We start from the raw sequence: 26,254 nt of genomic DNA, 5'->3' as shown, positions 1-26,254 counted from the left end.
TTTGCATAGCACTGTAACCTTGAACTACCACTACTGCAATTTTTCAGTCACAAATATTTAGAAATCAGGATGTTGGAGTCAGTAACAGGGAAGGACCTCTTTCAACACCTCTTTGAGGTGCTCAACACCTTTTTTCAATACACTTTGGCCACAGCTAATGAACCAAGGAACACAGGTTTCAGAAAGAAGTTATATTTCTATGTATTGACAAGCCCATAACAGCATATTCTGCTTTTTCCTGTCCTTGGATATAGGTAGAGTGATTTCTGGGAAGTGTCCCAAGAGCCACGGGAAGAGTTCAAGAAAGTTCTGAACCCCATTGCAAGGCTGACAGACACAGTCCCCACCAGCTGTAGGATGCTGGGGTTTTTTTAAGAAAAAAAGCTTGCAAATAGCTATATGAGGCTTTCTCTTCACTTTTTAACTACTCCTACCTAATTGTCTTAGCTAAACAAAACTGGATGCTCTGAAAATGGTTCTACTGTTCTCATTGGCACCCTAGTTCCATGTAGTGTTCCCAGTGTGTCTCCAGGCATCTTGTAAGATACCAAGAATATCTGTCCAGCCTAAACTCTTTTGTTTCAACTTGTACAGGGAAGTGGCATTCAGGCCCTCAGGACATTAGAGTTTCCATGAAGCCACATTTCACTACTTAATTTATTTTAACATGCAAGCAGCTCTGGTAGAGCTGCCTGAGGATTTCCAGTTTAAAGTGAGGCAGGACAGTGAGAAACAGATAAAAGTCAGAAAAGTCAGAGAGGGGGAAATAAAGATTATACCTATTTACAACATATTTGTCTTTTGTTTGCCTTGACATGATTTTACCTTCATAAAAAGAACATGAATTTCAAGACAGGGAAGCAGAATCACAACCTAGAAACTATAGGAAAGTTAAGATCAAGGCAGCAGAAAAATGTTTAGCGTAAAGCTGAACAGGCCGAGTAGGCAAAGCTGAAGGATGACAGCAAATTCAGGCTGAATGTCAAGAAATCTTATTTAGTAATAGGACTTCTCAGCAATACTGGTAAGAGCAATAAAAGCCATCAAGAAAACTGCCCCTTCGTTATTTGAGAAGGGGACCCTATCCTGACCTTTTTCTAGAAACATTTTAGTCGAAGTGTGGTCCACTCAAAGACCCTCATGTGTTTCATAACAGGTCCCCAAGACCACATGCCAGGAGCAATAGATGTAATGTTTTGCTTACAGTGTAACCTATATACTCTGCTCTTTCCACATCTTTCTCCCTTATCTGCCTTTTCTCATTCGCTAATGTTTTATCCTCTGCCTTCTCTGCCTCCACTTCAGATCTCCTTAGGAGACGAACCTGGCAGGCAACCGGTGGAATAAAGTTTCTAACAAACTGGGATTCCAAGAAACCTCCGCAAGCACTTAACTTCATATTTTAAGGCAAGAGTCCCCCAATGACTGCTAATAAACTCTGAGAACTTGATATCAATTTCCCAGGGCTTTTCCAGCTTATGCAGGGAACTGTGGCCATCTTGTCTTACATGTTCAGTCCCCACCCAGCATCTCCAGGTGGTCTTTGCTCTGAAACTCTGTTCACAGTCACTGTAATGGCCATAGGAGAGAGTGGAAAGTGCCTAAACTATTTGCATTTAACACCTTGTCTCCACAAAGTAAGACACCCAAAAAGGGGAGGAAAAAAGGACACACAGACCCTTCTAAGAGAGCATTCATATACACTTACCTGCCACCAGTCACAGGTACAAGACAGAGTTTCACGGCTGTCACGGTAGTTGTAGCTGGCATCAGTGTCTTCCCTTGTGATGTCTGAAAGCTGCATATTCCTAAGGACAGGTGATTTCTTGAGTAGTTTTCCTTAATTCAGAGAACCTAAGTTCATTGCTTTTCATTCAAGATTTTGCCTGGAACTAACTATTGACAACTTTACATTTTAATTTCAGCTGGGACTTAAACTACAAAGGCATGCTCAGAAATTGCAGACAACAGACTTGGAAGACAGACAACTCTGAAGGCAAAGCACTTCTCTGCCTCAAAGCAAAATGAGATCAGCTGCAGACAATAAGATGTTGAATCAATTAACAAGAACAAAAGATGTTTTTGAAGTCAGACAACAACATCAGATAATAAAAATCAAGGGAGCATTTTACTATAGAAATCTTTACTGGGCTTTTAGAATCTTCCTTCTCCTCACTTATGGCCTAAGCAAAATACCTGGCCATTGAGAATTCTGCCCAGAGCTGGCTCCACTCAGATTCTGAAATGTGGATAACCAGGAACAGTTGGGCAGTTTGCTCCCTAGGAAACATCTGCTTTCCAGAGTAAAGGAATGTCACTAATAAGGTTGTGCCTTGCAGGCAAACATGCCCTCTTTATGCAAGGGCTGAGCAGTTACTGTTTCAGAAGGGATTACCTAAGGAGATTCCATGATTGTGGCTGCAGCTTTTACTTCTGGGCAAACTTGGGGTTCATTCCACGCGTGCAACAACTATAGGGTGCATTTACACACGTGTAAACCATGCAAAACCTGTTTCTTATACAGGCCAGAAACGACTTGAGAATCCAGGTTAGCTCTAAGCAAAACTGTAGCACCTCATTAAGGGTCCTTCTCTTCACTGTAGCCAGCTGGTTTCAGCTGCAGTTACTGGTCCTGGGTCACATTCTCCAGGGCTGCATTTTCCTTGCACCAAATACCTTGAAAGTTTCTGCCACAAACTGCACGCTTTCCCAAGTATGAAGGTTGGGAACTGTAACATTGAATTTCAACATCAAAACTTCCCAGTGATCTTTCCTTACACCTGACTCATGTTGGAACTGTAGCTTGGAAACAAGCACAGGCTCACTCAGAATGTGCTGGAGTTTAAGAGGTTGCTGAAGCTCCTCTGCTAGTGCTGATTAACCCAACACATGTACCATCCCCATACAGCAACTTGGCAAATTCCTTTTTAGCACTCCAAAAGTGAGGACGGATGTAGCTTCAACAGCAAGAAGCAAACGCTTGTGTTCAGACAGGTATTGGTCTTGTCTGCTCAAAACCTTCTCTTCCTTCTCCTTTCAATAAGTGAAAGGCAAATGAATGCTGCAGAAGTGTCAAAAGCAGCACCTGGAGGCACGCAAAAGGAGTGGATGACTGGAAGAAGTGAATGTGAATTGCCAGACTTAGCCAAAGAACTCTCTTAAGAACCAGAACCAGCAGGACTGAGACTACAGGCAAAGCAGAAAAATAAATTATTGGGAAGTTTATATATACAGCCAGAAGCCAAGAAAGAGAAAACCATTCAAAGGTGGGGGAGAAGCTCTCAGCCTAGAAACCAATGGGAACAGGGAAATAATCATGCTGAACCATCTCTATGTTCAGCTACAACTCCTCGAGCACCTGCAGATACACAGGAGCTGCAAGCACAGCAGCTTAGATATATTTCTGCATCACGGGTTATGTGTACCCAACGTACTTTTGTGTCCCACTCCCAAGCAGTAAGGAGTAGAATAACCCCTTCTGTCTTCACTTAATTTCTTATTTTTCTAGAATATTAAAGTCACAGCAAAGTACAAGATGATGAGTCATGGGATTTTCACTTGCCGAAAACCTGTAATAGATCAGTAAGTCTTGGAATTAAAAAAAAAAAACCAACTCTTTTTTTGTGGATCCCATTTATGGTAATGAGCTAGTGCCTAGTCTTGGCAGTGCACTGAGTTGGGAGTTCACCTGAATACTACCCTCCCTACAACTGGTAGGTCATTGTGCTGGTTTAGCGCGAAAGTGGTATTTCCAAGGAAGTCACAGCAAAACCCACCCAGTGACTAGGGTTGAATAGCTGCTTGCAGAAGCTCTGGAAACTGCTTAGAGGACCATGCTGTGGAAGATTCCTCTAGTTTATAGCATAAGCTATTCCAACTGGATGTGTCTGCTGGCCTTTGATACAAATTTTCTGTGCTGTCAGAAGAAGGTATAATCAAAAAACCTGCTAAGGGATCTCATTTTGTTTGAGTCTTTTGGCTTAGAATGTCAATTCACAATGGTGTAACAGTTTTGCTTAATTTCAAAACGATTAGGCTCATTGGAAAAAAAAACCTCAACTACACAAAACAAACTTAAAAGCAAAGGCATTCCTATGTCTTGATCATCATAAAAGTCTAGCACCATTTTTTTAGATAAATGTGGGATTACGTTTCATGGTTCTGAATAGAACAGTTTCGAAATTTTGATTTTGACATACAGTTTGTCTTTGCAAGCTGAAATAATAGCCACTAAAGAGTCACCTTTGTTAAAAAACAATAGACTGAAGAAGAAAATAGCAGTCAAACAATGGTTTTGTGACCATTTCAAAAGGTTGAAAGACCTGAAGTGCTACAGGGATGAAATCTTCCTGGCTTGGTCTGAGACACTGGATTTTTTGCACTGGTAAGTAGCAGGCAGATATTGCTATTGAATGCAACTCTCTCCTACTGTAAAATAAGTTGTAACAATGACAAACACTCAGAAGCAACTGAATGTGAATATTGTCTAAAGCACTTTCTTTTTCAGCTTTGAAAAATATTTCCACTCAACAGTTCTGGCACAGAAGAGCTTTGCTGTAGCATTGTCTAGGTATCTGTAAAACAATCTTGTTTTCACAGATGTCCCTCAGAAATACTCCACACTATGAGCTGAGGAATACCAGTCTTGATGGAACAGTAATTCTAAATTCTGCAACACACTATCATTTTGAGTAGCAGTAATGACTTCTGGTGATTGTGTGGACAGAGAACGTAACACCCAGAGCTGTCAGGGTTAAACTGAAACTGATACCACTGAGCACTGTCTTTTCTACTCTTTCCCTAAAGCCCACTTATACTGAGAGGTGCTCTGTAACAGCTAAGGCAATCTCTGAAGTACCTGCTAGTGATATTGAGCTATTCTGTTAAGAAGAAGAAAAGGAAGACAATCTGGTTGTCTTTGGTGAGAAGGAGGCCCACCTTGGAGGAGGTAAGTATCTATGGAATACCCAGGGTACAATAGGTGCTTTAGGATCAAAATACACCTGCAGAGATCATTTGTGGAATACACAGGCTGTCTTGCTTAGATGGTCTGCCAACAGCTTGTCCTCCCTGCAGAGATGCATAGCCAGTGAATTTACTGGATCTATGATATTCAGCTCTCAAAACACATTAGCTTTCTAACTTAAATAATTTAATTCCCTGTGTTTGCTTAATGCTGTCAGATAGCTCAGGCTCTTACACACAGTGTTTTTTGTTTGGTTTTTTTTTTGGGTTTTTTTGTTTGGTTTGTTTTTGTTTTTGTTTGGTTTTTTGTTTGTTTTTTGGTTTTTTGTTTTTTGTTTTGTTTTTTTTTTTTTTCCAGAGAACCAGCTGTATTCTGGGCAGCACCAAAAGCAGTGTGGGCAGTAGGTCGAGGGCATAGATTTTCCCCCTCTACTCCACTCTTATGAAACCCCACCCGTAGTGCTGCATCCACCCCTGGCACCCTCAGCATAAGAAGGATGTGGACCTGTTTTTCAAGCCCAGAGCAGGCCACAATGCTGATCAGAGGCCTTGAGAGCCTCTGCTGTAAACATAGGCCAAGAGAGTTTGGATTGTTCAGCCTGAAGAAGAGAAGGCTCCAGAGAGACCTTGGAGCCTCCTCCAGTACCTAGCGGTGCTACAAGAGAGCTGGAGAGGGACTTTTCACAAGTGATAGCATGCAATGATAGCATGAAGGGGAACGGCTTTAAACTGAAAGAGATCAGGTTTAGATCAGATATTAGGAAGAAGTTGTTTACTGAGGGTAGTGAGACACTGGAACAGGACAAGGGTCAAAACTAAATAAAAAACTGAAAGAGGGTAGATTTAGATTGGATAGAAGGAATAAAATATTTATGATGAGGGACAAGTTTAAATGTTTCTTGGGATGATGAGAAATCAGTAGCTTCAAAAGCTTGGCTTTGAGGAAAAAAAAATCAGCAGTATTAATTCCACACCAGCAGAGGGAAACACAGCCTCAAGAAAACTAACTCGCCCTCCTGGGAGATGTTTTTCACCCATCACATCCACTGATTTAGCCAGGGATAACTTAGACCCGTTGTGATGCAGGAGGATATGCAATCTTGTTTCCTGTTTTACTATGTACACCAACAGAAGTAAGTAAAAGAGATCTCTGCTTTGAGATGTACCTGTTAATATGTGATTCAGACATCTTAGGCTTGATTTTTTTGCATGTTTGTATTTCCTACTCTCCACTAAGTGAACGGGTCCAAAGTGCACTTGGCAAAATAAGATTGAAGTCCAACATAGGTAGAAGTGACTTACAGATGTTGGAATTCACCTCCTTCACCTTGGAAGATGTCATTCAAAGACCAGTCATTGATACGTGCCTGTGACAAAATTACACCTGGAAACAGACACAACTGGCAGCTCCTCTGACGCCAGTGAGAAAAACAAACCCTGCTGGCCCACACCTTCCCCATGCAAAAGACAAGTGCAGGGGTAGGATAGGTTTTATCAGAAGTTCAATGACAGTAGAGCATTGCTGACCTGAGGAGGTGTGTCCAAAACTCTGGGAGGGTTTCCAAAAGCAATGGGGAAGATAGGAATTGTAGAAAAAGCTTCCAAAAGTAGGATTGCATATGAGCATGAATTTCACCTCTCTGAGAGCACTTCACCATTCTGGGCTTACAACAGCTGCTTCCAAATCCCTCTGAACATGTTTGCTTCTCATCCTCATTGTTCCATCTCCTAAGGGTTACAGCTGTTAAAGGACACTTCCAAAAACATGTAATTAAAAGATGCTGAACTCCTCCAGGCAACCAAAGCAACCCATTATGACCTGCTTGCCAACTCTATACAAAGAAAACAATGCACCACAGTGTGTTCTGCTCCAAGGGACACTGAATGCAGTGACATTAAACACCAACCATGTGGGCTAAAGGAAAGAGATGGAAATTTAATCAAAAGTTGATGGCTACGACTAGTAATTTTGCAAGACTTGGACGCCTTAAAACCATGTTCGAAAATGGGCCTGCACAGTGTCCCTAATGCTAATTGCCTGTGGCTGCATCTTTGCTTTTGTTGCTGGCATCTTCAGCTGCACACAGCTCACTGGGGGCTCCCTTTGTGGCAAAGAAAACAGCACCTAAGCCTGGGCAGGTGGGTCCCTGCTGCCCTTCCTGTCAGTGCACAGTTGCTCAAGAACAAACATTTCTACCTGCAGAAGTGATGTGACTCTGGCAGTAATTCCCTACAGGAAGGTGAAAAACAGGATGCATACAAAGAACTGTGGCCAGCCAAAGACAGAATCTTGGCCATTTTTCATCTCTTTCCATCCAATGGACTCTACAGCATAATGGACAGCTGTCACTGCACCACAGATGAGTTACAACTCATAGCTACTGACATATTCTTTTCCTGTGTCCTGTCAAATCTATCATCTGCTTTGGCTATTTGCCTTCCAGAGTAGGCTCATCTTTGGTACAGTCTATAGTAACACATGCTCAATGCCAGCTTCATCTCAGTGAGTAACTAAACTTCCAAGGAAACACAGCAAACTCAGATGGAGTAAAAACCACCAGGGGCTCCACACCAGTGATGCAAAACTGCCTTGCACAAAGGGACATTAACCATGGCCCACGATACTGAGCAGAAAAACATAATTCTGTGCCCCATCCCCATCCTTTCAGGCAAGGTAACATACACAGATACCTTAAAAACAATGGCCAGTCTCAAGAGCATAATTTGGTTGCAGGAGAGAAATCTGCAACAGTTAAAAAACTGTCCACCTTGGAAATTAAAGCAAAAAAAGCCTCCTACCAAATCACAATGCAAAAGGGTATCTCAGTAGAGCAATGGGAGGAACAGGAATAGAGTTTAGACAGGAAAGCATCATTAGGAACCCCTCTCATCCTTTTGCTTCTACACCAGTCACCTACATCTAACCAAGGCTGTACTCCTTTAACATCTTCCACCCGAAGTGACTTCATGTGACAACTGATGGTATCAGAACCAGCAGTGTTATAACGAAGTTACACACACACACACACCCCTAACTAAATTTGGAAATTTAGATACTGAAAACACTTACTTTCCTTCCCTCTACTGGGCCTCCTCTCCTATTTCAGGGGTTGCTTGTTCCAGAGTGAAGTCTCATAACTGGGCTGCAATTCTTCATTTCCACTCACTGCTCACAAATTCAGCTGTTTTCAAAACACATGAGCTGTTACTAAGACTGGGCTAAGATGAGAGATCCCCAATCCAAGCCACAAAAGTATTCAGGCTGCAAGGAGTACTTTGAATGATTTTGAGAGTACTTCTTCCCTCATAGTCTTGCCTTGCATATAGGACCACAGAAAGCTGCACAGAGGGATGTTACAGGGAAGATTAGGGAGATATTCTTCCCTGTAACACAGCACTGTCCATAAGTCTGGAAAGAAGGGACAACAAAACTATGAAGATTGTTTTTCTATCTTTCCAAAAGCCCAAGTTCTCCACCCTGCCTTATCCCCACAGAAATGTGACTTCTGGTCCATAAGTGACATCATTGTAAGGGATACTGTCCCTTCCTTCCCTGCTTCCTATTTCATACTGTTAGAGACAACTGTTGTTACTGCTAAGCTGCTAAACATGGATGGTTATCAGGAATGCTAGAGAGCAGCATCCCAATCTTTTCCCTTGGAAGAACATCACTATATCCCTGTCTTTTTCCCCTGATTCTTGGGGGCTGTAGGGAAGAAGCAGCAAGTTCTTCCCTAAAGACAGCTCTGGCAGCTGCTATATATGCTCTCTAGGAAGGAAATGATGAGCAGAGCTAGAAGAAGACTTTTGCCTTCATTAGAAATCTTCAGGAGTGTCATTATAAAAAATACTAACAATTTTTTAAATTAAAATGCTGAGAAAAATACAGAGGTGTACTCCATCTCTGACAGAAGCTCTAGCTAATGTGTTTAACATGATTTGGGAGCCCAGTACTAGTTACTCAACTCTCCCTTCCACCAACTGGGATAGTAGATCCAAAGCAGATCAGGGCAAACATTCAGGAGACCATGGAGCTTGCCCGAATCTCAGCACCAGGCACGTGCAAAGCACACAAGAGCACAGCAGCAGTGACCCAGTGATTGCTGATCTCCCCGACTGGCCCATGTCTCGGCTGAAGGGCTCAAGACAAGTGTAGGTGTGAGCTTATCAGCCTCTGCTTATCACACTGGCTTGTGCACCACCGGCTAAACTAAGGGGGTCAGTGCAGTGGAAAGAAGCACACAGGGCCAGCCTCTCTCCCAAGGACTCCACTTTTGAGGTGACCTGGTTGTTGCAATGCACGTTCTCCCTTCTCAACATTACCATCGCAGCAGGGCAGGCTCCAAACCACTGTTTCTGGAAAAATACTGAAGTGATGACGACAGGGGATGAGAGAGCCACAGAGATGATGATGCAATGTCTGAATTCAAACCTAGATTTTGCAGACCACGTAGAGGAAAATGCACTTGGTTTAGTGATAAACCAAGTTGTCTAGACAGGGAAAGAGTGCTTTGGAGAAGCAACCAAGGTGGTAAAGTGAAATACAAGGAAAATGACCCAAAAAAATAAAAGACAGTGGTCAAGACATAGCTGTCTGTTTACATCATGCACAACTGGGAATGCAGGCCAGACAAATTACAGAGGTTTTCCAGATCTAATGCTAAAGCTAAACAAAATTATCACCTCTCTCCAAGTCTGGCCTCAATACAAATATACCCCACCCCAAGATCTCATCACACTAAGCAAATCAGAGTTTTACAAGTACTCTGTTTCTGTAGCTGGCACAACAGTACAATTCCGATTAATAGGAAATGCAGACATGCAAAAAACCCTGATCATCACAGCACAGGTCAGTATTACCACTACAGAACTATTATTCTGTTTTCACTACACTGTACAAGTAATGTCAAAATATTGTACAATGAATATCCAATTACTATTTAATTGTCCCAGTATTTAAATTCAAAGGAAGATAAGAAAAGACAAAGGAAAGCAGAACTTTACATGACACCAGCAAGATTCTTGACCACAGCTCTTTTAAGCGAGGTACATGAAGAGATGGATTGCAGGACCAATCCTTCTCAACAAAGATAGATAAATGAGAGCAAAAGCCAGGAACTGTCTCCTTAGTATTGCAATTTGCTAACTCTCACTCACTACCAAGACATTACAAAGTGATAAGCCTCTTTTAGTTTCTATTTTACTGCTAACACTTTTAGGGCTGTGAAATACCAGAAAGAAATGTGTAGCAACAAAGCATTTCTCACTCTGAAAAAAGGAAAGCACACTTTTAGAGTAATACAAAGAATGGTTATCCGTGATAGACATTGAGTAAGAAATATTCTTAGGCTACCAAATGTGTACGTGTGCTTGGGACAAGGACAAGAACATTTGGGGCCAGTTAAGAGCAGAAAAAAGACCAGGGGGGGGAAAAAAAAAAAAAAAAAAAAAAAAGAGAGACTACGAAGGCAGGAGGATCAAACTTGAGGCAGCAGAACAGAGAACACTGAACACCCACAAAAAAAATAAGAGAACTGAAATACTGACAGGGCCTGGAAGCATCTTAGTAAGATGAGATATATGAAACGAAGACGGAATTTAGAAAGTTCTCAGCTATTCTACTTTTTTAAACATGAAATATTAAGGCAGAAAAGCACTTAAGGAAGCATCAGCATATGCCACAGCACACAAACAGGCTCTGAACCACAAGAGATGAAATGGCCACTGTCGGGGGGCCATGCAGTGAGAAGGCAGTCATTCCACCTGTTCACAGAGGTGCCAGAGGAACAGTGTGACACACAGATTTGCAAAAAAAAAAAAAACCAAAACCATAAACTGCAGCTACTAGAGCAAAGGCATAGCTGCAGACAGGCTACCAGCCAAATTCCTAGGTTACATTCACATGTAAATTATTAGAACAAGCACATAGAAAACAGGCATTAAAATTTACATGAAATTAATATCCATGAAACCAACAGGAAGACTGTCAAGTATAAGAGGTGTTTACTGATAATGTACCAACTCAGCATCTTGCTTCCCTTTTTTGCTTCACTTCTGTAAATTTTGTACAAATTTCAAGTAGGCGCATTATGGAAATCCCATCAGTATGTGTCTAATTCTTTACAGTTATTCATTAACAACAATCCAAGAGAGCCATCTGCAAGACCTATAACCCGTGGTTTTAAAGATTAGCTGTCTTCAGAAATAACAGATAGTAGGAATGTACACACCCATGTCGACAACAAGCCCTGCTACAATGGCTTAAAAAATCCAAAGGCACATTATCTCTGGTAGGTTAACCAAGTTGCTTCTCTTTTTTTCTAGCAGTCACCAAAGTGACCATGAAGTGTAACATGATCTGTATGGTGACTTCACTTTAAAAACTCAGGACACTTGTACCCTCAGTGACTTAAATGAACTCGTAACATGACTGACAAAGCCAAAGGCCTGATGCTGAAGTTTTTAAGGCATTTGGGAAGATTATTTTTGTCAGTATAAAGCATTTAGAACTCTTAGGAATGAAAGTCCTGGAGGGAAAAAAGGGTTGATAAAATAAAGAATATCCAATAGGTTATACTCTGCTGGCTTAACTGCAGCTTTGATAAAATATCAACAGATTTCTGAATTTAACCAGCCCTTCAAGAAAGGGGAAATGGTGCAAAAGGTACCAAAAAGAATTTCACACTCTCATGAATTACAATTTAACTCTTTTATTCAATTCTCCAAGTTTGTAGGACAGGGATCATGACTGTTAACGCCACGTGTGGACATCACTCCATTGCACATCCGTGCTGAGCCATCCTTTCTTCCCTTCATTGTGAAGGAGGCATTAACAAAAGGCTAAGTGTTCCCATGAGAAGCAGAAGAAAACCTCCTGCTGCTGCAGAAAAACCTAAAGAAATAAATCATTGAAGAAGTTAGTTTTTGTTCCAAAACATGAACATCAGAAATGCAAGCAGACATCATAAAAAAACCCTCTGTATCCAGCACCTATCTGGCTTCCCTGATAGCTGCATCACAGACACACCAAGGATTAAGCCATGGGTACCGAACTCCTCTTCTGACCTTGGAAACGGCCTTTCCAGGTCAAGGAGTGAGATGCAGTGAAGGTTGTGTTCTGAACATAAAATCTAGTTCCTGTTACCTTTCCAGTGGGTAGAGTTCAATCTCTGCACCTGGTGATCCAGCATCTTTCGCACGCATTAGATTCCTGTGGAAATATTTCATGTGGAGGAAAAATTGTGTAAAAGTTTAGCAAAGTCAAACTGCAGACTTTTCCTGCCTAGTTCTCCCAATGATAAAGCTTCAGTATTTGCCATCCAGTAAACAACCATTTCCATTTGGGCATGGACAAGCACTCCTACATCACATTACAACTGCACAACCCCTCCCATATAATGTTGTAAAGGTCGGTGGGCAGGGTAACCGTAACATTTGTGTTGTTTCAGTCGCCTTGTGTTTGTTAGATGCATGGGAAAATATATATTCAAGCACACCAAGTTTCCTCCTAAAACTTACAAAATGCAAGTCTCAGGCTTAATGCACAATACCACTGAACAGAAAGAATCCAGAGAATAAAGACTACCAGGCAGTGCTTTGCACAGTAGCAGCGAGCAGGGGAAACTGCACACACCCTCTTGGACAAACCACACTTCTTGTAAATGAAATATTTACAGATATGAAATATGTACAGCTTCAGAGTCAGTGTGACATTCCCATTCCTAATCAAGGTATAACTGAAACACTGGACATTTACAAATGTGACAAATTTATTTATTATTTAATTTTATATATTACAACAGTGAATGAGGTTCATGTTGGACATGAGGAGGAATTTGTTCACAGAAGGATCGTCAAGCACTGGAACCAGGCAGGTTGGTGCAGTCACCGTCCCTGAAGGTGTTTAAGGAAAGACTGGACGTGGCACTTAGTGCCATTGTCTACCTGACAAGATGGTGTTCGTTCAGAGGCTGGGACTTGATGGTCTCAGAGGTCTATTCCAACCTAACTGATATGTGATTCTGTGAAATCAGTTTCTTGCTATTAGAACACTTTATTGAAAAAAAAATTCCAATGACCTCTAATAAAACATTTCTTTTTCATTCCTGTATTACAAACCTTAATTATATTGTAATTTGTGTAAGACAAAAATGCTTTCTCTTAGCTGTTCTGCTTCCTATAGAAATGGGTAACAGTATTATATATTTAACTGCCCAAACACACTTCCCTCCTTCCAAATAAGCAAAAAATCTCTATTACCCTAAGACAGAATACTGTACATGGCTGCATATTGCAACCTGCCTCCAAATAAAAAAGCAGACATACTGAAATTCACATAAATCTTTTATAAGCCCTTCATGCACAGACTTGGCAGAGCTTAATACACTAACATATTACTACGCAGACTCTGTATATTCTGGTAACACTTGTACTCTTTCTAAAGGGAACAAAGGAGGGATGCAGAAATACCTTGAAAATGCCTTGCATGGGTGCAATGTGAAGGTTAACTTTTTTATCAGCCTAATCCATCACCTACTATTCAGTCAGCATGAGGAACCTATCCATTCCCTCCTTTCAGAAATATCACCTCTTGCCTGTGGAGGTCTATGACAAGAATGGAAAATAATCTGTCTTCTTCAAATCTCTACCACATCAAAGCTGCAGAAAACAAGATGCTTTGGTATGTCACATCTAAAAGAAAAGAAAAAACAAAACCAAAACTTGTTTGTACTGACAGCCACATGGAGAACCATGGAGGATCTTAAAGTGTTCTAAATGCCTTCCTGTTGATAACAAAAACAAAAAATTCTTTCCTCACCAGTTGACTAAGTCACCTTGGTCTCTGCTAATTAAAAAAAGCTCACATGCATTTATATGCCTCCATCTCCTAGTACACAGAGAAACAGCAGTTACAAGCTGGGGCAAACAAGCTCATGTCCAGGGCCAGAGGAACACCATTCTTCTTAAATGTTACTGTCACATAAACTCAGTAACACCTTTAATCCACATGACCACCCATTCAAGTAGGCAGGTGCTACAGTTAGTTTGTGCATCAATGAAACTTTCAGCTCTTCTCCCCAAGATTCAGCTCCCAAAGGCTAGTATGCCTTTTATATGTTATGCATCGAAAATCTGGTGAGATTCCTCCTTAGAGCAACAGCTGGGAACACTGAAGATCAGCAGAAACTGTTTTCGTGCCTCACTTTATCTCTAATGACAGACTGACATAGGCTTCAGACTCCTTTGCCTCTAATATCAGGAATTATTTCTCTTCCACACATCTCCAGCCTGACTGGATTTAAAACCCTTTCTCTATGAGCTTTGTCTCACAGACAGACTTTGCTCCTTATTATACTCAACAAGATTCTAAACAATTCTCTATCCAAAATATTTTCCACTTTGCACATGCAATCTCATTTCACTCTGTAAAAATTCAGTTCTGGGATTTCCAGCCTGTGGTCCACAGAATACTTTCAAAGGCTGTATGGTAACTAAGAAGCTAATGGGAAAAGCAAAGCAGTTGTCCACAGTCCTAAGTGGTAACTGATACGCACTGGAGACTACTAGTTGCCTGGATATCAAAATTCAGATCCAGCTTAGTTCCTGTATATAAGTGTTGTTCCTGATTTTAGTATGACTACCCCACGTAACAAGAGAAAACAGAATTTGGAATTTATCAACTAATACTTAGGTGTAAATAAACTAGAAACTTTAATGAAAATACAAAAGGTACTGCTGTATGCTGCATATTAGTATATATTCTGTCACAATTCCTTTTTCCCAGTCCACTTGGGCATGTTTCTCCGTATTTCCAGCTGATCCAGATTCAAACTTCTCCTATGTCAGGCAGTTCATCAGTGGTTCTAGTGCTGTTCTCTCCTCTTATTTTCTTTTCAGAAGTCATTCTACTAGAGAGTCAGCATTTTAATCTCTAGTAGGAGAATCACTTAGCATGGAGGTTTTGTTATGGTGAAACATCCTGATGACATCTGCAACAGTAAGTATTTATGGTGTCTACATCAGTGGCCTCCAAAGAGGAGCCCACATTCCCCAGGGAGCTTTGCAAGACAATCTGTAAGGCTGCAGGACGAAAATGGTTCTTTCACCATTAATAAATACAGTAAAGTAAATAAAAAGTAAGTCTTTATTTAATCTTTATCTCATCCTTTTTTAACTTCTTGGGTTCATGTAAGTTTTACAATGTATGTAGTACATATATGTAACTTGCAAAAACTAGTTATTGGGGTGCATGCTCAAAATGTTTTTTCTGAAAGGAATGTGCAAAGAAGTTTTAGAGCCATTTAGAACTGAAGAGGTGGCCGAAACTACCAACTCTTAACCACTAACTCAGAAACATTATATAATTTGCATTTCCCACTTCCAAAAAGAATTTTAACTGTTGGTGATTCAAATCTTTTTTTGCTACCTTGAGATTTAGGAAATCACCACAAATAACACTGTTTTTTTTATTATCATGGCATTTCTAAGGTGCACATATATATATAGATATAGATAGATATAGATATAGATATAGATATATAGATATATAGATATATGTATGAATGTTGCTCTTAAGTAGGAAAAAAAGCAGTTGGGCTCTCAGCCTATGGGGCTGCCTTCGTATAATAAAATTCCATAGGATTGCAGAATCTCCCTCATCTATTTCTTGGTTTTTAAACTAGGTTACAATAAATATTTCACCAATGGCACAAGCATGACCAGTCTTCTGTGGAGCAGAGAATGACTGGGCTAGATAAATTCCTTTCAGCCTTATTTTCCAGTACTCCAAATATGTGTCAATTTTGGCAAAATTTAATTTTTAAGACAAGTACTGTGCCTTATAAAGGCAGAGGGGAAACTGAAATGTTGAATCAAAGATGAGAATTAGGACACCAGGTAACCAAACACCAACTGAGATAGATCAATGTGTCTCTTGTATTACAGTCTTTCGATGGTCAGAATTCTGTAAATCAGACTCACCGGCCAAAGGGACAGTTCAGGGACTCTGCCTCTCTTCTCCATTCCCCTTACTCCAGTTAGTATTTTGCAATCCATTTCTCCCAGTACTGGAGGTTTCTCAGGTCACAGTCATGAGTGTCTTCTGCTGCTGCCACCTACCAGTTTTATTATTCTGTTGCAGCAGAAGGGCATATAGAAGAAGTTCTTGTTCAGCATGGACATATAATCATCATCCCTTGTCTAAAAAGCCATGGCGTATTCAAGTTCTCCATTTCCCCATACACTAGGCAAAGCACTGGGCACAACCAAGATCAATAACAAGGCTTTGAAAGCCATTCCATAAAGAGGAAGGAGCATGATCTGTAAAACCACCTTTCAAGCTACATTAAATATTAAAACTTTAACTATTGCAGAATGCAGTAAATTTTGGTCAACTCTCCCCACCAAAGATCAACTGCAGACTCTGCAAAGAACTAGTACTGTATTTCTTTCAAGAAAATCTTCACACGATATGTATCTAAAATCAGGTTAGAGATGCAAAACTGTGAATCCAACATGAATTAATTAATAAATCTGAGGAAAAGAAATTCTTATTTTTAGACATTATTACAAACCCCAAAGACACCCAACCACATGCCTGAAAGTGTTACACCCGTGTCCTATAGCAGCTGATGCACAAAAATATACACAAATAAAGGAATAGGCCTGCCCAATGCTGAGACGCAAGAAGTGGGTGTGTCTGAAAGGAAAAAGCATTGGAAACATAAGTTTAACAGGTTTGTAAAATTACCTTGCAAGTAAAATTAAAGACACAAATTATACACTCAATTATACCAGTGAAAATGGATATCACTCCACTGACTTCCACAGAGTGATTCCAGGTTTATCTCAGTGTAATTGAGAGCAAAATTTGGCTCTAAAATTATTCCCTCCCACCTTAATTTGAAGTTGCAATTTATTATATTGCTGCTAAGTTTGCTTTCTTTCAGGAAAATATAAACTGAGACTATGAAAAATAGACTATTTTATGATGGTATAGAGGAGTAAATAATGTACACAGAAAAATAATCTGAAACAAGTGCTAATTCTTTACAGATGTCATGGGAAATATAATACTGCATTAGGAATCTTGGAAGCCTGTTTGTAGGCTAATATTCTTCAACTTGGAATGGTATTCCAATTGTCTCATATTTTACATCTGAGTAAAATACAAGATTCTCCTCCTTAAATTAAGTAAAAAAAGTATTTAGTACCCAGTACTTTTCTATTTATTGAGATTAAGGGACAGAGTTACCAGAGAAGGATAAAATGTACACGTGCTTTGATATAGCAGTAAGGTCAAGATAAAACGTGTCACCCCATCCTCCACAAACAGAAATCATCAACTCAACAGTCTTTTTCTGCAGCACATATATTCGTCCATCTGTCCTCTTTACAGGATCCTGCTCTATTGAATTTTAATAGAATTAACATTCTTAGTACTGTTTTTTCATTCCTGTCAACTACTTCTGCAGTTATACTTTATGTTCACTTAGCAAACAGAAAGCAACATATCTTTCAAAAAATCTAAGCTAAAATAGTACACTCGAAGACAAGCTATCCAGAACTGACAAAGAGGAAGTGGAATTAATGTATTACATAACTATCCCTCATACATGGGGGACTCACTTTTGTCTCACCTGAGTAAAGCAAAGCACAATGAGAGTTTTCTTAAAAGTCAACAAGTATAAGGGGAAATAAGGAAGCAAAGCAGGCTTTTCTCTAAATCCGGTTAAAGAAATCATTCAACAAGTATCACCAAAATGAACTGATGGGAAGAAAGGAAGGCAGACAAGTTAGCAAACTTATGAAGGTTAGAGTAAGAGCAGAAAAGCGTCAATTTACCTGACAACAGGTCGGTTTTGGATGCCACCAAACTGCTGCATTTACCATTTTACCCGCTTGCATTACTGGGGGGAAAAGTTTAGGAAGGAACATTCGCAAGGATTTTTCATAAGTTCTCACTCTTGCCATCGGAAAGGGGAGAAGGGGTTTTCTCTGGATTGTTTGACTTTTTTGGCTCCTGAAAAGTTTTGCAAAGAACAGTAACAAAGTGTGAACTGTTAGAACACATTTCTGTAAAAAAAGGGAGAATAAGTCACCCAAAACAGCGCAACAACAAATTCCCCCCAAAATGTGCGCAGCTAATTTGTGTCATTGTTTTAAACAAATAAACAAAACAAAAGCTTTTCAACTCAAATTAGAAACATGAGAGGCTTGGAGACTTCCAACAGCAGATCCACCATCAGAATGCTCCAAAAGTCACCCTCAAGGTTAAGAAAGATTTAAAGAAATAAAACAAAGGAAAAGGTAGCAAACACCTGGTTATAAATCCTTCAGTGTTCAGTTTAAAACAATTCCTAGAACAGTGAAAAAATTAAAAATTAAAAAAGACAGTAGCAACAGAAGTTACCTGTCCGAGCACCTACTATTCCATAGAGAGAACAGGAGTGGGTCGTGTGTCTCACACCAGCCATAAAGCCCATAAACCTTCTCAAAAAGAGTGAGCCATCAGAAAGATACTGTACAATTTGTTTTCAAAGTCTCTCTAAGCCCTTATGGTCCCTTCTGTATTTAACTGACAGATTTTTGCAATGAGGGAATTTAGCAAGCGTCACTGGTTTCATTTGTTGGATTTTGTAGTCCGGTATTACAGCTGAAGAAGCATTTCCTTTGTGTCTGACATACCCAGATGTTCCAGAGGTTATTTCCTGAGTAAATATCACATGGCAAATATAGTACATGAAGTGGGAGAAAAGGCTTCGAGATTGAATCAGAGCAAAAAAATGTAACAGTCAATGTAAACATCAAGCATTGACACTGTTTTACAGATAAGGTGTTGTAACATTACAAGAAAGATTTTATAAAACACATCAAAGCAATTAATACAAGGATTAAGATACAATCCATACATTGACAGCAAGACATCAATTACAAACACAGTTAGTTGAACAGAAGAAAATCTGCAGTGTTACAAAGAACAAAATTTCATCAGATGTAGTTTAAGAAACTTTTTCTTGCAAATGAGAGTTTCTAACTGGCTCTTTCAAACATTAAAATATACAAAAATAGTTGTATCACCATCAGCTGTATTGGCACTACTGTAATCCACCACTATGTTGACCATTTTTTCAGCACATACTTCCAAACCCACATATGGAGGTAGTGTTAGTGCAATTGTATGGAAGTTTAGTGTGTGATTTTCAGCACACGGAACTGAAGAAAGTCAAATGTATAAAACTGACATCTGTGGCGTTCCCCTTCAATGGTAAACACTCTCTGGTTACCATGGGCTACCTTTGCTGGTGTTCCTTGCACCACCAGGCCATTCTTTGCACATCACTGTTTCAAGAGCAATGGGTAAGTAGAGAGTAAATACATGAGACAAGTGTGCTCATTTGTACAAATGAACCCTCAAGCAAGGTTTTCACACAGCATCAATACCCAGTGTCCAAACACATGTACATAGTATCTCAAATCTGTCTCCCTCTGTGACCACTATGCATACACTTATCTCCAAACTAGTAATGGAAGCACCAACCTGAGGAGCAACTTATCAGAAGGAAGTCAAACTGCAAATCTCTCAACCCACCTGCTCTTTTTAAAAAAATCTTATGTTTGCTTCACGAATTTTACAACTGTGAGGTGTAACCTAGACACTCTGAAAGGGTGCTAGAAATGTATGGTTCCTGTGAACTACAAGATAACATGGGGACTCAAAAAAACAATCCAGAATATTCAGTTAACAGCTCTTTCTTCTAAAAGATGTTTCCTGTGATAGAAACACAAAGGCCCCAGCATACCAACTAGCACATGTTTACTCCCTGCTGTTACTCCGCACGTGTATGTCACAGCTAGAAAGGGAAGGATTGATCCTATCAGCCTCTTAAGGAGTGCAGGCACCTACCAGTAAAAAGGAATAGACAAAAAAAGAAGAAACAAAAACAAACAACAACAACAACCAAAAAAAAAAAAAAAAAAAAACACCCTCCACCCCAAATTCCCCTTGGATAAACAAGCAAGGGAAGTAGAGCTCTTGGAAGAGACAGTTTACTGCTCAGTGATTAGATACTTAGGTTACTTTCATGTTCTGTTGTTCCATAACTCTTCATGGAAGTTGAAGACCTTTATACCTGTGCTCTTGAAGGCTCAGTAAGAAGGACTTGAAAATACCTTTACTGCTGAAGATCCTTTTTTTTGCTGGACCAGCTGGTCCACCCTCCTGCTTAACACCAACAGTCAACCTTTCACTTGATTTTAATAATAATATTTAATTCTACAAAAAAAAAAAAAGCCATTTTATTACATTCCTTTTAAAATAAAAAAAACCAAACTGTACAAAGAAGCATGATCAAACCTCCATAAAGTAGGTTAATACTGTTCTGTTTATTGCCTCTTGAAGACTCTCTGCATAGTGTCCGTGAGTTGTGTTTAAGGTCCAAGTGAAGGTAAAACAGCAGAGCAGCAGAGAGGTGAGGAAGGGCCACAGAGGTGGGCAGTGCAGAACCTCAGAGGGTACATGGGACATGCTCCATTAAAGTATCCAGAAAACAGCAGCATTGCACACACACAACCCCCCTCCAAACAAACCTATTTTCACAAGATGATTTTTCAATTGTAAACGTTTTACTTTTTGCTTTTAAAAAAAGAGGCTTATCTTTATATATATATTTATATATATATATATAGTTCCAGGGCTTTATGAACCCCGAGAATAAGAGGGGAATGAAAAGGGAGAAGGAGAAGCAGAAGGAGAAGGAGGAGGAAGATAGGGACTGAAAAATGGACTCAGTATCTGTTTTGGTTATCTGTTTTCCAAACCAGCTCAAGGCTAATGAGAAAATGCACAGCCAGAAGGATTAAGGAAAATCAGGAAGTCTGGAAAAAAATTAGGAGCCAAACAGCCAACACCCTCAAAAAAATAAAGCAAAACAATTATGCACACACAAACACACACAAGTGTGTGCACTCACACCACACACATATAAAGGTCCAGGATCAATCCCTTAATTGTTTGTGGACCTACGGTTTGTTTTCTTTTCTTTTTTTAAACTCTGGCTGAGCTCTCTTTTTTTTCCCTTCTTTTTTTTTTTCCTTTTTTTTTCTTTTTCAAATCTGCCACGTTTTCCAAAGCTAAGAACTGAATATTTCTCCCCAGTTATATTCTTTGGATTTATGCCAACATCGTTTATTTACGTTCAGTGGGGAAAAAGTAAGCCTGGTAAGTATTGTATGAACTGCAGCTTTATTCTAAAGTTCCTCTGGATGACTCATCACTTTTAACCAGCTCTTCCCTCCTCCAAACCTTACCACACTCCTCCCTCCAAAAAAAAAGCAAAAAATAAAAACAAACAAACAACCCCCCACCAATGTACAGGCTATAACTCAGTGTTTTCTTAACAAACAGTCTGCGGTGTTTTCACTTTGGCCACTGTTAAAGATGCAGGCATAGAGAAGGGAGTGTTGGACTAGCATGTATTAAAGAAAAAGGAACATTAACATTGCAGATCTCTCTCAGAAAGACTAAAACACTAACAAATACAAGTCGATGCACGTTTGCTTTAAACTAGTGTAATTCTTTTTCACATTAGATTAAACATCATTTTGTATACCAAACATTACAGTGCTGTTTATCTCCTCCAACCATGCAAAAAATAGTTAAAAACGTGCCACTTCTGTCCACAAATATAGTATGACCAATTCCCCTATATACCTTCCAAAATCAAGATTTGAAATGAGAAAAACAGAAGTATTCTCCTTTAAAAACTTTATAAAGAAATTTAGACACAAAGCTGCCACTTAATACCAAGATGGTACAATTTACAGATTTTTACAGAAAGTTCACATTAAGTCAACTGACACTTCACTCAGCCTCATCATTTGAAAGGCTGTATCCTGCAAGTTCAGAAAGTGATGACTTTAAAAAGATCCTGAACTTACAGCTCCCATCTACAAGAGTAGGAACAGTATGTGTCCAGGAATTTTGAAATACTTGGTATTTAACACCTTCAACTCACATAAAGAATTTGAGGCACTCAGCAATTTACAGGATCAAGCCTTACAGAGGTAGAAGAGACTTAACTGGTGCAGTAATTCACAGAAGTTTCTAGAGAGCTGCCAGACAACTTTCTGAAAATCTTCAAATGTGAATCACGCTTCAATGCTTGCCTGTGAAGACACATGAACTGCAATATATCTGGGGACCAAAGCAGCATCCAAATAAAATTGCCACTTGGTTATCAACTGAGCATCTCCACTGTAAAACTGATGAAGAATGAAGACAATTTAATGTTCCGCAAATGAGTAGGGACAGCAATCACAGCACATGTGCCTTTTCCTTTTGCTCCCTTGACTGACACACCCACCCCCCTTTCCTCATTCTTCTGAGTGTCTCTGATAAACAGCATTGCAAGTTGGTTTAAAAAAAAAATTTACAAGAGAGAGTTCTGTTGGTCACCTATTTACACGTGGCATTCACTCCACAAGGAGCTTGATCTCATTGGCTAATAGCTGGTTCATGTTGAAGAGAGCCCCCGGGAGCTTGGTGAGCAACTCTCTCTCCGTGGTCTCAGGGTCGCTGTCGACAGAGCTGGAGCTAGCACTCATGTTGTCGACAGCGGCCCCAGCTGGAGGGCCCAGCTCTGGCTCGCTAGTCTCGCTGGCCGTGGACACCACGGAGAGCAAGGACATGCGCCGCGTCAAGCGGCCGGGGGCCAGCAGGGAAGCGGCATAGTCCGCTATGATACCAGCTACATCTAAATTACAAGCCTTGTCAAAGGCAATGAAACCTACATTTGCATTGGCCTCGCAGACGTAGAATGAGCCGTCGTCCTTCATCAGCAGGTCAATGCCGCACACATCCATCCCCAGGATGTTTGACACTTGGACTGCCAACTGCTTGCCTTGTTCACTCAGCGAGCACATCATTCCTACACCACCTGGAAAAAGTGAAAAGAACTTGCTGTCTGCGCTCAGGTCACAGGTGACTGACATCCTCCTCAACTGGGCGGTGCTTTTCGGTTGGAAAGCTCCAAAGTGAGCCTGCAAGCACACTGCTGACAACTTAGAAAGTGACCTCCTTTCCACAGTGACTACTAATGAACATGATGCCACACCAGGATTTCAAAAGATTCTGACCTGCCTTTGGCAGGTCAAGATTATGACTTGTTTAAAAACAGTTAAGCAATGCCTTTTTAGTCAAGGAAAAATACACATTTTTATGATTTCAGGATATTAAAAAAATGAACTAACAAACCATTCTTGTTCCTTCTAAGGCAGAGGCTTTCCTTACATGTTTGTAAGTGATCACAAGAAATATTTCAGCAAAACTAAACCTAGAACTCTGGGTAAGGCTACAACTCTTAACTGTAGTTATAATTGAGGGGGATGGGGATTAAGACATTATCCTCTGCTCACATCCCTCTCAACTTGCTATCACAGCTTACTGTCTCTAAAACAAGAATTAGGGAACCCACATTAGGGTTCATTTGTATCTGAACCTCAGCTGGTCAGGTTCACAGTCCATCACCTAAGTATTAACTGGCTCAAGCTTCATCTATCACAGTACTTAGATATAAAAATAACGCAAACAGTAAGAAACAAACAAACAAACAATTAGCAGAAAAACCTTTCAGGCTATATTTCCTCTGCATGAAGTAGTAACTAAAATCTCTTAGGCATTTTGACTAACCAAAACTCCACTACACATGAACACATTTTATCCCATCCGTGCTCAGGTTCAGTACAGTTTCAGCCAGGCACCCTCAACTGTCCTTGCTCCTTTTACCCTCTGAAACCCCCACAGCTATGCAGAATCTCAGTTCTGAGCACGCTACAATCAATGCAGTAACCTCCTCTTTCTCCCAGATACGGTCTTTGGTGGAAGAGGTAGCAGGGAGGAACCTGACAGACTTAAGGCAGCACAGAAAATGCATAGTGCAATCCAACTGTTTATTGCCTTCAACAGCTTCCTCGCTTAACATTTTCTTCTACTCTCTTGCCAACTGACTCCTCCACCTCCCTTAAGTACTGCTTTCTGTCTTCCTTCATATTCTGTTCCTCTCAACAGGATGAAACAAATGATAACGTGGCATTAGCATCAAACTGCCATTACCACATCAGTTGCTCCATTTGTGTTCTAGAATGTTCCCCTGTTTTGCCACCAGCCCATCTATCAAACACTTTGAGCAAAGATCATCTCTCCTTCTGTGTTTGCTCAACATGCTTCTTACTTAATCCTTATTCTCATGCTTCCCCTTTAAACCCCCAGCAGTAAGCACAATTAACACAAAATAACACCCGCAGCTTATTTCAGTCAGCTTTGTGATTTTACAACTGGGTTGAAATATTCTGATCAAAGCTATGAGCAATGCTTTTCCTACCAAGTGAGCAGTTACTCTGCATCCTCCCATCTGTCGAGCAGCGGAGCATGGTGCCCACCACACGGCCTCCCACTACGATGACGCGCACATCCTTGCCATGAGACTCCTTAACGTATTTTTGAAATAAGTACGGGGCATCATGACGGATCAAATGGCTTAGGTCTGCCAAATGGTGCTTGTCTCGTGCCAGGAATACAGCTTTACCTGTATGGAGGAAAGAACATCGGGATGTTGAAAGCAGCTACCCATCTGAGCTGCATCAATGATTCAGCACATGAAAGTAAAACCTCTGACCAGCACACCGCCCATTCTCAGAGGCCCCACCTGTAGCTTATATCCATTTACAAATTCTTCCATGGACAACAGTGTTCCAGTGATTCAGTGCTTTAAATGTTCAATGACAGAGCTGAGGAGACATGAGTTTAAAAAAAAAAGAAAAAGAAAGAAGCGAGGAAAAAGAAAAAAGCTTTAGATAAAGGAGGTGATCTTGCAGTTTCAACTTCTTTTGGTAAAAGTCCTTAGTGAGAGAAAAAAGAGGAAGAAATACATAAAAGAGCAGCCAACATATAACTAATAACAACTTTGTTCATCCAAGAGGACAGGACCCACAGCCTACAGCTTTGACACACAGGAACCAACAACATGAAGCTGTTAAACACTGGGCATCTAAGAACTCTGAAGTCTCTGGTGTGCCACTGCAGAACCACCCACTTCTCTGTCAGGAAGTTCCTGAGAGCCTCTCTTCCCAATACTTAAAAGGGATTACAACTCCAGAATGAGGTTTGCAGTGGAACAATGTTCCTACATTCAGAGGAAAACGTTCCACTCCACGGTATCCAAGATAATTTAGCAGAAGATTCCATATGACATAAAACAAATTGATTATCCTACAACTGAAAAAAAACCCTCCTGACAAATCACTAGCTTTTCTGCAAGCAAACATCTCTAGGACTTGAATTTCTTAACCTAAAATAAGTAATTTTATTCCCTTTCATTTTTAGAGCACACCGAAGACTTTTTTGTTCTTTTCCAGTTGTATTCATACTAGTTAAATCATCCCTGAAACAGATTCTACTACTTTCTATCCAATTTCCAGTCTCACTAGACTGCATCGCTTCCCATCTTTATTTACATTTCCCAACTTCTTTTCCTCTTTCTTAAGGGCTCTATGTCCTATTAGATTTATGTTTTGCAATAAGGCTGCACACTTTCACTTGTAGAAGAACTATCATTCAATTCTGTTATGGTCTTAACAGAATACACACATAAATTGATAAACTTCCCTCCTTAAATAAGAGAACAGAAAGGCAGCAGTAGCAGAACTAGGATAAATAATATGTAAAGAATTCCACCAAGTGCTCCTATGCCCAACTAGAGTAGCCTCTGTTTAGACAGGATTTAAGGTCTCCATAACACAGAACACTGCTTGAGGAACATGGAACTTCTCATTACAGAGACGTGAGAATGTAAGCTTAAAATTCACAAGTAAAAAACCTCCATGTCTTTTTCTCCCACAGCAAACTTTAACTCTTCTACAGGCAATTAATAATCCTACTGTATTCCTGAAATGAAATAGGAAGAATGATGCCTTGAAGAGGAACTCCTTAGTTCTTGCAAATTATGCAGCAGCATGACAGCTTGGCAAAACCAGGATTGGCCCATTTGCTGCAGCAGCAAACTGCACAGGAAACTGGCCTAGAAAAGTATGATTTTTATTCATCAGCCAGCACCCACGACGATGTTTGCCTACCTATTTAAATATAATTTGCAAATGGTTGATCTTCAAATAATTTGAAAAAGTTTCTCCAACTCTCTTAATGTGAAAAGATATGTACTTTGCATAAATTTGCATTAGAATGCCTGGAATTTAAAGTGCTCTAAAGCAAAACTTGTAAACAGATTTACAGGAA

The 26,254-nt window shown here is 40.1% G+C and overlaps 2 protein-coding genes and 1 long non-coding RNA gene across 5 annotated transcripts in view; all 3 read right to left on the bottom strand.

The window, feature by feature from the left end:
• LOC136284982 (alpha-2-macroglobulin-like protein 1) overlaps nucleotides 1-2,059 on the bottom strand; it is a 32,804-nt gene extending 30,745 nt beyond the window's left edge. Inside the window, exon 1 of the mRNA XM_066175540.1 lies at nucleotides 1,709-2,059. Within this exon, the coding sequence (XP_066031637.1) occupies nucleotides 1,709-1,770 (62 nt within the window). The 5' untranslated portion in view covers nucleotides 1,771-2,059. The remainder of the gene's footprint in view (nucleotides 1-1,708) is intronic.
• A 9,617-nt stretch (nucleotides 2,060-11,676) lies between these two features.
• On the bottom strand, nucleotides 11,677-18,370 carry LOC136284980 (uncharacterized). 2 transcript variants are annotated; one of them, XR_010719335.1, is made up of 4 exons: nucleotides 17,809-18,370; nucleotides 15,946-16,663; nucleotides 12,110-13,656; nucleotides 11,677-11,857 (listed from the first exon to the last, which is right to left on the bottom strand). It is a non-coding gene; the product is annotated as an uncharacterized lncRNA (long non-coding RNA). The 2 variants fall into 2 exon arrangements; XR_010719334.1 differs by lacking the exon at nucleotides 17,809-18,370 and having other exon boundaries at nucleotides 15,946-17,802.
• Nucleotides 18,371-21,189: 2,819 nt separating this feature from the next.
• Nucleotides 21,190-26,254, bottom strand: part of RIMKLB (ribosomal modification protein rimK like family member B) — a 40,633-nt gene continuing 35,568 nt past the window's right edge. For both annotated transcript variants that reach the window (XM_066175535.1, XM_066175536.1), the window contains exons 6-7: nucleotides 24,345-24,548; nucleotides 21,190-22,901 (exon numbers count right to left, since the gene is read on the bottom strand). In XM_066175535.1, the coding sequence (XP_066031632.1) occupies nucleotides 22,438-22,901; nucleotides 24,345-24,548 (668 nt within the window). In that variant the 3' untranslated portion in view covers nucleotides 21,190-22,437. The remainder of the gene's footprint in view (nucleotides 22,902-24,344; nucleotides 24,549-26,254) is intronic.

The sequence above is a fragment of the Chamaea fasciata genome, unplaced genomic scaffold (genome assembly GCF_029207755.1).
Source record: "Chamaea fasciata isolate MVZ Bird 193981 ecotype frontalis unplaced genomic scaffold, bChaFas1.0.hap1 SCAF_2, whole genome shotgun sequence".
Taxonomy (NCBI): domain Eukaryota; kingdom Metazoa; phylum Chordata; class Aves; order Passeriformes; family Sylviidae; genus Chamaea; species Chamaea fasciata.
Note: the sequence above shows the minus strand (reverse complement) of the source record. Positions and strands in the feature narration are given on the sequence as shown.